General features: G+C 41.2%; 1 protein-coding gene across 1 annotated transcript in view; it reads left to right on the top strand.

Annotated features, from left to right (window-relative positions):
• Positions 1 to 12,116, top strand: part of LOC148353915 (multimerin-2-like) — a 31,332-nt gene that overhangs the window by 9,240 nt on the left and 9,976 nt on the right. The window contains exons 6-8 of the mRNA XM_088351922.1: positions 4,964 to 5,455; positions 7,957 to 8,330; positions 9,729 to 9,932. Coding sequence (XP_088208048.1) covers positions 4,964 to 5,455; positions 7,957 to 8,330; positions 9,729 to 9,932 — 1,070 coding nt within the window. The remainder of the gene's footprint in view (positions 1 to 4,963; positions 5,456 to 7,956; positions 8,331 to 9,728; positions 9,933 to 12,116) is intronic.

The raw sequence follows: 12,116 nt of genomic DNA, 5'->3' as shown, positions 1-12,116 counted from the left end.
AAACTCGTTGACACGGATAGATACTTTGGGGGGAAAACACGGTCGAGATGATGCGAACCCTACGCCGGGTATTCAGAACTGGAACCCTAAAGCAAACTCAAGTAAACCATGAGCATCCCGTGTTGAAGAAGTGATAGTTGCAACAGATGGCATCAGGTTGCATTTGAATGGGACCTAGTGTCCTTTCTGAAGTCCAAAAACTCGTCAACTTCACATCACTACATACACGTGTACACACATTCTTCCCGTGCGGAAGTCATGAAGGGAACTTCGGGTCATTGGGAGGTCCAACCACCACCCCAATAGGAAAGTTTACATAAACTGTGCCCCCTATTCTCGTCAATCAGGGTCACCCCGCTTGCATCCTGTCCACACGGACTCGACCCTGTGGAGGTCCTTGCAGTCAACGCTGCTGACAGGTTATTAAGGTTGACAGCCATAGCTAATAAAGGAGCAAAATGTTGTGACCTAACCAGAGGCCGTGCATATTTTTAAGTGCTTCGGGAAGGTACACGTGGGCGTGTGACTGCTTCACTCCATCATTGAAATAACGTTTTTCGTCAGCACTAAACATTCTGTTTGAGGGAAACATGTGATGTCTGCCTTAGCATCGATTGATAAGCTAACATAACGTTTTTTTATGGACACTACCATCTGTTTCGATCAGTCTAATAAATCAAGTTGAGTGCTCGCAAAGATCTGTCCGAGCAGTGGGGCCATCTCAGAAGTCCACAAACATTTTAGGGCAGGGGTGTCAAACGTGTTTTAGCTCAGGGGCTACATAACACTCTCATAGGGGCCGGACTAGTGAATTAAAGGCATAAAAAGTCTGCCTTAGCTGGTGATCTATCGGAGGCTCGCAAAAAATATGTTTATGATTAAGAGGTGTTAGATTCAATTGTGAATCGATTATTGAGGGGTTCTTTTTCCTTAATAGCCTTTCATTTACTAGGGTTTATTCTCTTTTAGTGTTTATCCAAAGGAAACAACCTTTGAGTTAATTTCCACTACAATTTATTTAACTCAGAGTAACTCATTTCGGAACTTCACTATTATACTAGCGGGTGGTGACCATGGCATACTATATATTATAGAAAGGAGCTCAAGCTTCTTTAAACTTCTCTACATCACCTACATGATATTTTTAATGTATTTTTTCTTAATCCAGTTTCTAACTGATACTTTCCAATTACTGGGGATAGAAAGCTCAATTCAGTGTCAAATCTTGTGGTTAAGAGAGACATCCACGCACCACACGTGAGTGCAATCACATTAACTTACCTGATTAATGGCATTCGGCAAATTCAGTAACCATGGGTGGTTTGCTTTCAGGGTGGCACGTGGCTTTGGTGTGATCCAGTGCACATATTTAAAACTGCAGGTCATTGTTCGATGTGATGCGGCTCATTTTTTCTCTTGTGCTTCTCTTCGAATTGCCTTGTTGACCTGATTTAAATTGGGTCTTGTGTTTGCTGCCCCTGTTTTAGGGTGTATCTATCTATCCATCCATCTACCCTGGTGATATCCCTCGAGGGGGGTGACTGACAGCAAGACAAACACATACAAAAACAAAGAAAATAAAAAAAACGGAAAAAGTAGCAAAAAAACACAAAATTTTGGGACCATGGCCAACCCAAATGCCCAAATACCCAAATAAGTTAAGCACCTCGGCACCCAAGTTGGTCATGCTTTCGTCCCTCCAGATGAAACGGGAAAGCGGCCATGTCACTCGGGTCAGGGTGACACAACACACTCTTCTTTTCAACAGCAGGGCCCGACAGCTTTCACTGGTTTACCTCTGCCGCATCATACAGGTGCCCTGCCCATCCCTTATAACACGTCCAAACGTCCCACTAATCCTTTCACAACACATCTCCACTCATTCTTATCACCAACAAGAGCTCTAGCTTCCACTATATTTAGACCTCTTTCCTGCAGTGCACTCATAACACCATCCATCCATGTCAATCGCGGCCTTCTTCTTGGTCTCCTTCCATTAACTTCTGCTCTGTAGATGCTCTTCAACTTTCGCTCCTCATCCATCCTCTCCATGTGTCCAAACCAACCGAGTACTCTTTTGCTCAGTTCCACTACTACTCCTATTCTGTCTCTCACAATTTCATTTCTCAATCTATCCAATCTTGTCACTCCTAACATACTCCTCAACCACTTCATCTCAAAAGCATTTAATTTCCTTCTCAAATCTGCATTCAGGCTCCAAGTCCCTGCACCATACAACACAGTCGGCACAATCACACTCTCATACAGTCCCCTCTTAACGTCCATACTCATACTCTTTTAGGGTTTAACTTTCTCAAAAAACTGTTTTTGTATGTTAAAGACACAAATCTGCTGTGGAATGATTTTCGTTTTTATTTCTAATCAAACATTTGATTGGAAAACAAGTGCAAAAAGATGTAAAATGCCACAATGGTGATATGACGCTTGCTCCCACCACACCTCTGATTCAAAGCACTTCCTGCCAAGCATTACGTCATCAAACTTGCTAAGACGCAGGACAATCAGAGGAACTCTGAATACTAAAATACCCTGGCCATGACTCACTAACAAATCATTTTACCTTTTCCATCTTGAGGCCAATTTGAGCCTCTGTTAAGTGTTCTCCTGAGCCCCGAGAGCATACTCTCTTTTCTCAAACAATCTGAATGTCTCTATCTAAAAAACGTGTTTCTTAAACCAACACCATCATCCCAGCAGAACACACAGATGCAGATGGACTTGAACTTATACCTCCTTAAACACTTTTCTGCTTTTCCCAAGTGGAGAGGAGCTTCTCCTACTAATCCAAAGACATTTCATCCACACAGCTGCCTCAGTGTTCCCAATAATGTGGCCATTTTGGCTCCTCTGCAATGGTGGTTTTGCAGGGCAGGGTTTTTCAACCAGTGTGCCATGGCACACTATTGTCCTAGTCCCACTGGCATAAAACATTGTCAAAAAATAGGGATCTTTTTAAGATGGTTATATTAGATAAATTATCTTAAAAGAAGAATGGCTTTTTATTCCTCCACGTTTTTGTTTTCATCTGGGTTGTGAGGTGCGTCAAGCGTGCCCTGGAGCTGAGCAGTTCCGTTGGGATCTTTAATTTTAGAATATTCCGGGCACAGATGAGGTACAGACCAAGGCCTAATAATTCACAAATGTGCAGTAAAAATGACAAACTTTTATGCTGGTATGGTGTTCCCAAGGATCAAAACCTAAAGAAAACAAAACTGAAAGGAGAACAGGAGAGAACAAATCTCCGTGATTTCCAACCTGTTTTAAAGGGTCCTCCCCAAACCCTTTCTTTTGATTAAGGTGACAAAAATCAGATCCACCATAAAGGCTGTGAAAATCTAAGAACAGAAACATTGTCGGCTAATAGTGATAATGATAGAAACAGTCCATAGTAGTCAAATTAACGGACGACAGTGAGATATAATCATCAAAATAACAAACCTGCATCCTTTGCAATTTCCTTTGCACGTGTCTGTTATAATAAGAAGAATAAACTTTTCAAACAGAAAAGGGTATGACGACCCCAATTTCTGACTACACAATTTTAACACAGCTGAGATAATGGAGAAGCTGAATAATTACAACCAAATAAATTAACGGATCATGAAGGTAATTATGAACAAATGAATAGAGAAATTGTAAATGACTGACATAAAAAAAAGGTTATGATTAAAGAAATCATTCAATCATGACTAAATACATACAGAGACGCATTTCAAAATTACAACATCTGCTATCTACCATAAAAGATGTGTCATTATCATGTTGCTCTGCAGACACTACAGGTTAATAATTTTGGTCAATAAATATGTTCAAAATGTAGTTCACTGAGAAACATCTGCACCAATTACAGCCTGAACTTTAAACTCTAAGACTCAGCCATTCTGATGGTGACTTTGGCTTACCGATTGTCTACAATTTCAGAGTCCACGTAATTCCCCTCTCCCTGTCTTTTTCTTCACACTGTCGTCATTTCCAAAACGGAAGTAGAAGTGTTGATTCTGCATCAGTTGAGGAGATATCCGTGCCCTGATCTCTAACTCACGGTGACTGATGCAGATTGTCGCAGTGTGGATGATTCCGTTAATGACTCAGGAGTTAACAGCAGAGTCAGCATATTGACAAAACAGCGTGTTTCCCATCAACCCTTCAACCTCATGGAAGAAACTTTGTTCAACTTCCTTTCTCACATCTTACTTTTGCACATCATCAAAATGCTTCTCCCACTAGTCCTGAGAATGGGATTGACGACATTCCTAAAACCTTCTCCAGGAATCTACATTCGTACAAAAGACACTGATAATTATATTGATAAAAATCACAACATCGTTTTACAATGATTGATAAGCAAGAAAGGAAGTATTTCTTCAAACTAGAAAATAAATTTATTAAATTTACATTATCTTACCTTAACTTATGAACTAAATATATGCAGTCATCCTTTTTGAATAAAAAAATCAAGATCAGGTAATCCTCCATTATGAAAGAAAGACCATGCAGTGAAAAAAGAAATACTTGAATGGCTTGAATTTCTGTTAGCTTGCTAATCCCAATATTGATTGTTTAGAAATGAGGTGCGCTCCAAAACAGAATCATTGGTCTTACTATCGCCCTCTGTCATGAGGCAATAGGATTGCATGCATCACTCTGCATCTGAAGATGCTAAGCAAAGTAATACGTTACATACTAATTGTACTAATAATCTTTATAATGTAATGCGAAAATACAGATACTTTGAAAAAGAAAATGAAATATTTGTGAAACTAAATAAGAACTTTATCACAGAATAAATATAATCATTAAATCTATTTGTATTTTTATATTTCCATCATAACAGGCGAGGAATAACATCCCAAGACTGCACATCACTGTGAATTATGACCTTAAAAAAGTATAGGTTATTAGTCAGGTTTTAATGGTAAACTTGATTGTGATTGTCCTTCAGGCAGCCGGGACCAGCAAGAAGCAAGCGACCCAAACAGAGAACAGAATGACCACCAAGGGTCAGTAAACACAGCACACAATGTCAGCCATGCTCAAGTTCCTGTTGAAGAACCAAATCCGGACCGTCCCCGGCACCAGGATTCAGCTCAACGTCCTGTCTACGGTCCAAATGGGCAGCACACCCAGAATCCCACGCACGTACCGAACCAGGAATATGTTCAGCATCCTTTTGGCTATCAGGACCATGCTCAGCATCACGTCCAAGATCCACATGGCGACCACGGACGATATCCTCCCCGTGTCCCGTATCCTCCGCGCAATCGGCCTCCTGTCCAAGTTCAAGATTGGTTCCCTACACAGAACCCCGTCCACGTCCAGTTTCCTGTCCACATTCCTGATCCAGAACCTGTTCAGCATCCCATCCATGTCCGTAACCAGGACCACATCCTGCATCCAGACATCACAGTCCCACAGCAGGAGCGCCTCCATCCTGGTGAGTGTGAATTAACATTAAGTTTGTATGTAGTGTGTGGTAGCCTTTATGTGTGACATCACTTCCTGTCTCCTTTGGTAAACTTTGACCTAACTCACTAGGCCAAACTGACATCGCCCTTTTTTTTATCTCAGGGACTTTTTCTTTATCTCGCTATTATTTTTCACTTCCTGGCAGATCCTGTTTGAGAAGGATTTCCTTTAAAGCCCGCAGCATTTATAATCTGACAATCTTACGTGCCTGACAGGCATATTTTTCCAAATATAAACTCCTGAACCAAACATTTTGTGAAAATGAGTTTTACATCTACGTAAGAGAGTAGACGAAAACGTTAATGACCGCTGAGCCATCCTGTTTGGTTCTGAATACAGCAAGCATTATCATAGACAAACAATAGTTTCTTGTGCTAACTAATACTAGTAGTAGTAGTTTACCACAGCAGTTGTAAAAAAATCCCAAATTCACATTTTCTATAAAAACTACAAAAATCGGTGGCAGAAAAAAATAATGCTCATTTTTGCATCGGCAATGTCTATTGTTCCCTGGTTATTTATGGTGCATAGTGCCATCTGCTGGACGCTAGCAGCAACGACAAGTTTCGTAAATTCTGAATTACAATTTTCAATGTCTAGCAGCTCTGCACTTTCTTTGGACTTGACCTGACCTGTAATATTTACATTCAAAAGCAAACATATTTCAGAAATTGCAACGTTTACATTCAACATACAGATGCACAAAGGCCGTTTGTGCATGTGAACAGGAAGTCTGCGGCTTACCTGACGTAAATCACGTTGACCCCCGTTTTGGCTTTGATTTCTTACTTTGACCTTGCCACATTGACACATACTGTCATGGCTTGGTGACCTCAAAACTCCATATGTGAGGATTTCTTTTTAAATTTCTTTGTCAAAATACCTCAGCTGGAAATATTCTTTAAATTTTTCTCATCCTCCGTGAAACTTTTTTTTAATTTATTTATTATCCAAATTGATATTTCATTGTTAATATTGTCATTGTTGGCATTAGTATTATTATTCTACCCAATATTATTATTTTATAGATTTATTATGGACTCTGTGGTTCAGATAAAAATGCATACAAAGTAACTAAAACCTTTGCTGTTGTTATTACTATTTGTTTGTTGTATTTAATTGGATTGTGATTTAGATAACATTTAATATTTGATAATAATGGGCTCCACTGCTTTGGTGAGGCATGCCAGTCAGGTCAAAGCCGGCTTTTGATGCTTTGCTGAACCTCAGTGGGCGTCCTGTCAGCCCGATTTCCTGTTTGTCTTTGGAGCATCAGCACGACGTCTGGTTTGAGGACAGGAAGACTCCTGGAGGAGTAATCCCCTCAGGATGCTCGTGTGTGGGAGAGGCTTGCCCCGGGGACCAATCCATCAAAGGAGGGAGCCTTTGTGCCCTGTGCTTCTATTTTTCTGGTCACATTACACCTTCAAGTCTAACATTATCTCCCGCAGAGACATAAAGGGACATTGTGTATTATTGAGCACCTACTAGAGGTAAAAAGGAGAAAAAGAAAAATTATGTGAAAAATAAGAAAACAACTTTAGAGGAGCTGTACGGAATTTGGAGTTTTTTTACTCAAGGCCGCCGTCTCCTGGCTTGGATCATCATTGCAGCCACAGTCAGATTGTTCATGATGCATGTGCAAGTACATGTATTTCATAGACTCACTTGAACCGTTTCTTATTTTTTCATCTTTCTTGGGGTTTGGGTTGGCCTTTGGGCTGTACTTGAAAAAGGCCTCTTTACCTTTCCCGGATGATGCTGCACTAGCAAATGGAAACAAAAAAGGCACGCGGACGAGCATGAAGTCACTCTCCAGCTCTCCCCTCAACTACCAATTCCCCCTACCTTATGTGTTATTCCTGAAACTGATAGGCGCAGTGGAAAAATTAGCATAAGCGTGCTTTCAAGTCAGTTGGACATTCTTAACACATACTTAATAGAGAATATGTTTTCAATTTTTTAAAAGGACGTCTCAAACGACGCACCCCACTTTTAATTATCATCAATGCGTGCATTTTTGGGGAGAAATTCACATTTATTTGACAAACAGTATATATCTATATAGATTTTTCCATATTGAACCTGGGATATCGTTTTTTGGTGTATTGTTTGTGTTTTGGGTTGGGATCAGGGGGCATTGTTACACCAACATTTCAAGTGACATTACACAAGCAGTCAGGGGTCTCATGGGGAAAGCCCACCTGAGTAGCTCGCATACTGGCTCTAAAGATATATCATAAGTCATAGTGTGTGATAGGAAATTGTATTTCTAACTGTCATGATATGGTCTATTGAGCCTATTGGACCTCTGAAATTTAGTATCCACATAAAATGTTACTTTAGAAATGCATATCAAACTTGTCATAGAACGGTTTTCGATTATTTTTTTTAAATAGAAACCACAAGGGAAATGTTTTGAAAATACTGGACAGTAAATCGAAGTTCTTTGTCGATGTCTATTTAAAGGTGCATGGGAAGAACAGAGGCCAGCGTGGCAGCCCAGCACGGCCGCAGTAGCGCCTCCAGACCACATGGCGGCACTGTTAACGTCACAAATGCAGCAGTTGACGGCCTCGCTGGATCTACTGGAGCGACGCGTAAGCCAGCTGACGCGAGACACAGCCGAGCTCGGGGCGGCAGGGCAACGGGAGCGCGAGCAGCGCGCCCGCTACGAGCAACGTCTGGATGCCCGCCTAGAGCAGAGCAGCCAGCAGGTGGCGGCATTGCGCCGGCAGTTGGAGAGCGGCCTGCACGCTCAGCTCGCTATGCTGCATTACAATGTCAGCAACTTCAAGGCCGACCTCGATCTCAAAATCAAACGACACAACAAGATGTTACAGGCACGGGCAGAACGAAAAATATCACGATTCAGTGGTACCTCTTAATACGAGCACCTCTAAACACAAGAATTTCAGCCCACGAGTTTTATTTCCAAGAAATATCTTGCTCGCTGACCGAAGGAAAATCCAGTTCACAAGCTTTCCTAGAGGCTACTCACACCTCAACACTGCTCACTGCTTGTGATTGCTCCTCGCTGGTATAAGTTCGTTAAGTTTGAGCATGCAAACTATTGCCGGAAGAACAAAATTGTGCTTTAAAAAACGTTTTGTATGTACGTTCATTTAAAGTCACAATAACTTTATTATATATGAAGTGTCCTTGGGGAAGACACTGAATCCCTAATTCCCCCAATATGCAGGTAGGCGCCTTGCACGGCTGACTCCCTATTGGTGTGTGAGTGTAGTGTGTATGTGAATGGGTAAGTGTGAAGCACATTGTAAAGCGCTTTTGGAGGCTATATAAATGCAGACCATTTACCATATAGCTCAGGAGGTAGAGCGCTCGTCTGGGGATCAAGAGATCGCAGATTCGATTCCCGGCTCCTCTTATGTCGAAGTGTCTTTGGGCAGGACACTGAATCCCTAATGCCCCCAGTAAGCAGGTTGGCGCCTTGCATGGCTGCATGGCCGCTATTCGTCTGTGAGTGTGTGTGAATGGGTGTGAAGCACATTGTAAAGCGCTTTGGGAAGTCTTCATTGACTTGAAAAGCGCTATATAAGTCATTAACAGTCTCTCAAGCTCATACCGGTCAACCTCTACCAATTCCTCCCCTAATAATGATTGCAAATCCTCCTCATTAAGCAATAATAATTCCAACAAACACAACGTGGCACCTATTTACTCACAGCAAGACAGACTATGTAGAATACCACGACAATATTAGCAATTAACGATGATAGTGACGTCTGCTAGCAGATACAGAGTCGAAAAACAGATACAGAAATTTTGAAAATAGAAGAACAACGTATAGGCTGACCGGTGTTCAATCTCTGTCACTCTTCCCTGAAAATGTGCCCCGCCGCTTCCTTCGCACCAAACGCAAACCTATGTTGAGGCAACTGCCTCCAAGGTAGCTGCTCATAATAATCTCGCATTTCATTTTGTTAATATTATCTTATGTGTTTTTCATGTTTAACTTTTATTTGAATGTGTTTTTGGTTATCAGGAAGATGTGTTTTATCGCTATTTCGGGTTCACTTAGATGCTTTTGGGAGGTCGGCAACCGGACAATTAGTATTTAATCATTTCATATCAGGAAAATTTGCTCTATGTACAAGCAATTTCAGCTTTGAGCACGATCCTAGAATTAAGCTTGTATAAAGAGGTACCAACCACTGTGTATGGTTGAATTACTTGTTAAAATGGGTTTTTGTTTTCTTTTTTTTTGCTAATGTTAGGTTAGCCTGCAAGCCATGAACGCCACCTTGGCAGAGTTCAAGCTGGACCAGGAACTGGCGCATGAACAAGAAGAAGAAGAACGAGAGCGGGAAGCAAGAGTGGCTCCGCCCCTTGAGGAGACAGGGCTTGCTACATCACAGACATCGGCCGTATGGGAGGCTTTTGAGCGATTGGATGTCAAAGTGGTCAACAACAGCATCAAGGTGAGACGCCATTTTTCTGTAAGTGACGCCACCTGCAGGTTGCGCAATTCACTGCACGGATTTCTTATCACCCTTTCTGTACTCGGTCTTTTGTTATTTTAACTGTTTGTTGTTGTTTTGTTTACATTTTATTGTTACCCAATGTTCACTTACTTTTGTGAAGTGCAACCGAAAACGAGTGCCGCAATGCTCAAGGAAAATTACAAACTACGGGGATTTGAAATGACAAACCCGCACCAGTTTTTTTGCCCAGCCTTTCACAAAGTCTTTGGTTTTTGGGGCTACCTCTATTGACCCTCATGTTGTGTAAAATAAATACAAATTTCTCGACCTACAAGTAGGAAAAAAATATATACCGTATTTTCCGCTCTATAAGGCGCACCTAAAAGTCTTAATTTTTTTCAAAAGCTGACCATGCGCCTTATAATACAGTGCGCCTTATATATGGCTCAATATTACATTCGCAAGGTCTCGCAACTTACTCAACAGCCGCCGACTCGATTTTCCCCCGAACGTGGAGTAGTCCGCGGTGTATGCTGGGATTTATATACCGGTGTTTCATTGGGTAACCAATGTGTCAATCATCATTTGAATCGATCACTATTGGCTGAAGTTATTCGGAGCCTCGGATTGGCTAGAGCGCCGAAACAAACCCTGCAATTGGCCGATAAAGATGTGTCAATCATCCGTTAAATCGATCGCTATTGGCTGAAGTTATTCGGAGGCTCGGATTGGCTAGAGCGCCGAAACAAACCCTGCAATTGGCCGAAAAAGATGTGTCAATCATCCGTTAAATCGATCACTATTGGCTGAAGTTATTCGGAGCCTCGGATTGGCTAGATGGCCAAAACAAACCCTGCAATCGGCCGAGTTTAGCAATGGCGTAGCAAGCTTAGCAAGCTTGCTAAAGTACGCCATAAAGAAACATGTTTCTTTAGTCTGTATTTGTAAATATTCTACTCTCCTGGATTTACTTCACTCACGGTTGTAAGAAGACCATGATTGCGTATCATTATTGAACGTGAGAACTTAGGTGAGCTATGCGGCTTTATATTTTCCCGGTATCTTGTTTTAGAACGATCTTGATGTTGCTGTGATGAGTTGAGTGAATTAAACTCAATTCCAAGTGTTTATTGTCATATGCACAGTAAAGTTGCGAGCGAAAAAGAAAATAGAAACATAGAAATGTTTGGCATTTCTTGAATCCAAAGACTTCAACCTTCCGAATGATATTTGGAATGACTCATTTAAGTGACATCGTACGGACACCGCATCCGCACGTGTCTACGACACGTATTTGCTTCTTTGCAAGCTTTGGGAATGTTAAGGGGGTAATCAGTTTGGCTGAATCATCTGACTGTTTTGTCGACGTTCCCATTGTAGCGCCTTATAATCCGGTGCGCCTTATCTATGGAAGATATAGGACCAAAAACTATTTTTTGGGGGTGCGCCCTATAACCCGGTGCGCCCTATAGTGCGGAAAATACGGTATATATTTTTTTTGCGTATTATTTAATCAATTTTTTGGGGGGTTGAATAAATTAAGTGTTTTATTGAAATAAGGGTAACTAATAGACACTGTCACTTTAAGGAACACTTATATTTCTTTAAGTAAAAATCTTGCACATTATTTTCTCATTTTGCTAAAAAACACTGAAAAACTTGGGATGTAGTTTTTTTCCACTGTTTTCCTCATTTTAATTCTTATTTTTGTTACTTTTCTAGAAGAAAATAGATATACAGTAAATAACAGAAAATAGAGTAAAATCCAAAATTACAGGAAAATTATTTACCCAAAAAATAACCCATGCATGCCAACCTTTTCACATTCAAAAGTGGACACTAGTTTTATGCACAACACACAATCTGTCTCCGGAATATTAAAAAAAAATGGAAGGTTAAAAAAGAAAGTGGAAATCCCACCAAAAGAGAAATTAAAGTCGAATTTTTTTTGTTGTTGCTTGTGTGTTTGTATGTCGTAGGGGCACCATTTCTTTTGGTGTGGCTTGGGCAAATACAGCCTGGTGATGCCCATCCCTCTCTAGGGCAACATATGTTTCCACCTGGTCTCGAACCGGTGACCATTGCCAAAGGTGCTAGCCAATGCAGCCTTGAGAGGAATGGGCGCCTGCACTTCCCCACGAAGACCACCGCAAGTGGTGCCCGACGACCCTGGGGTTTAAG

This window comes from Urocampus carinirostris, chromosome 13 (assembly GCF_059441175.1).
Source record: "Urocampus carinirostris isolate Australia breed hairy pipefish chromosome 13, RoL_Ucar_1.0, whole genome shotgun sequence".
In the NCBI taxonomy this organism is placed as follows: domain Eukaryota; kingdom Metazoa; phylum Chordata; class Actinopteri; order Syngnathiformes; family Syngnathidae; genus Urocampus; species Urocampus carinirostris.
Note: the sequence above shows the minus strand (reverse complement) of the source record. Positions and strands in the feature narration are given on the sequence as shown.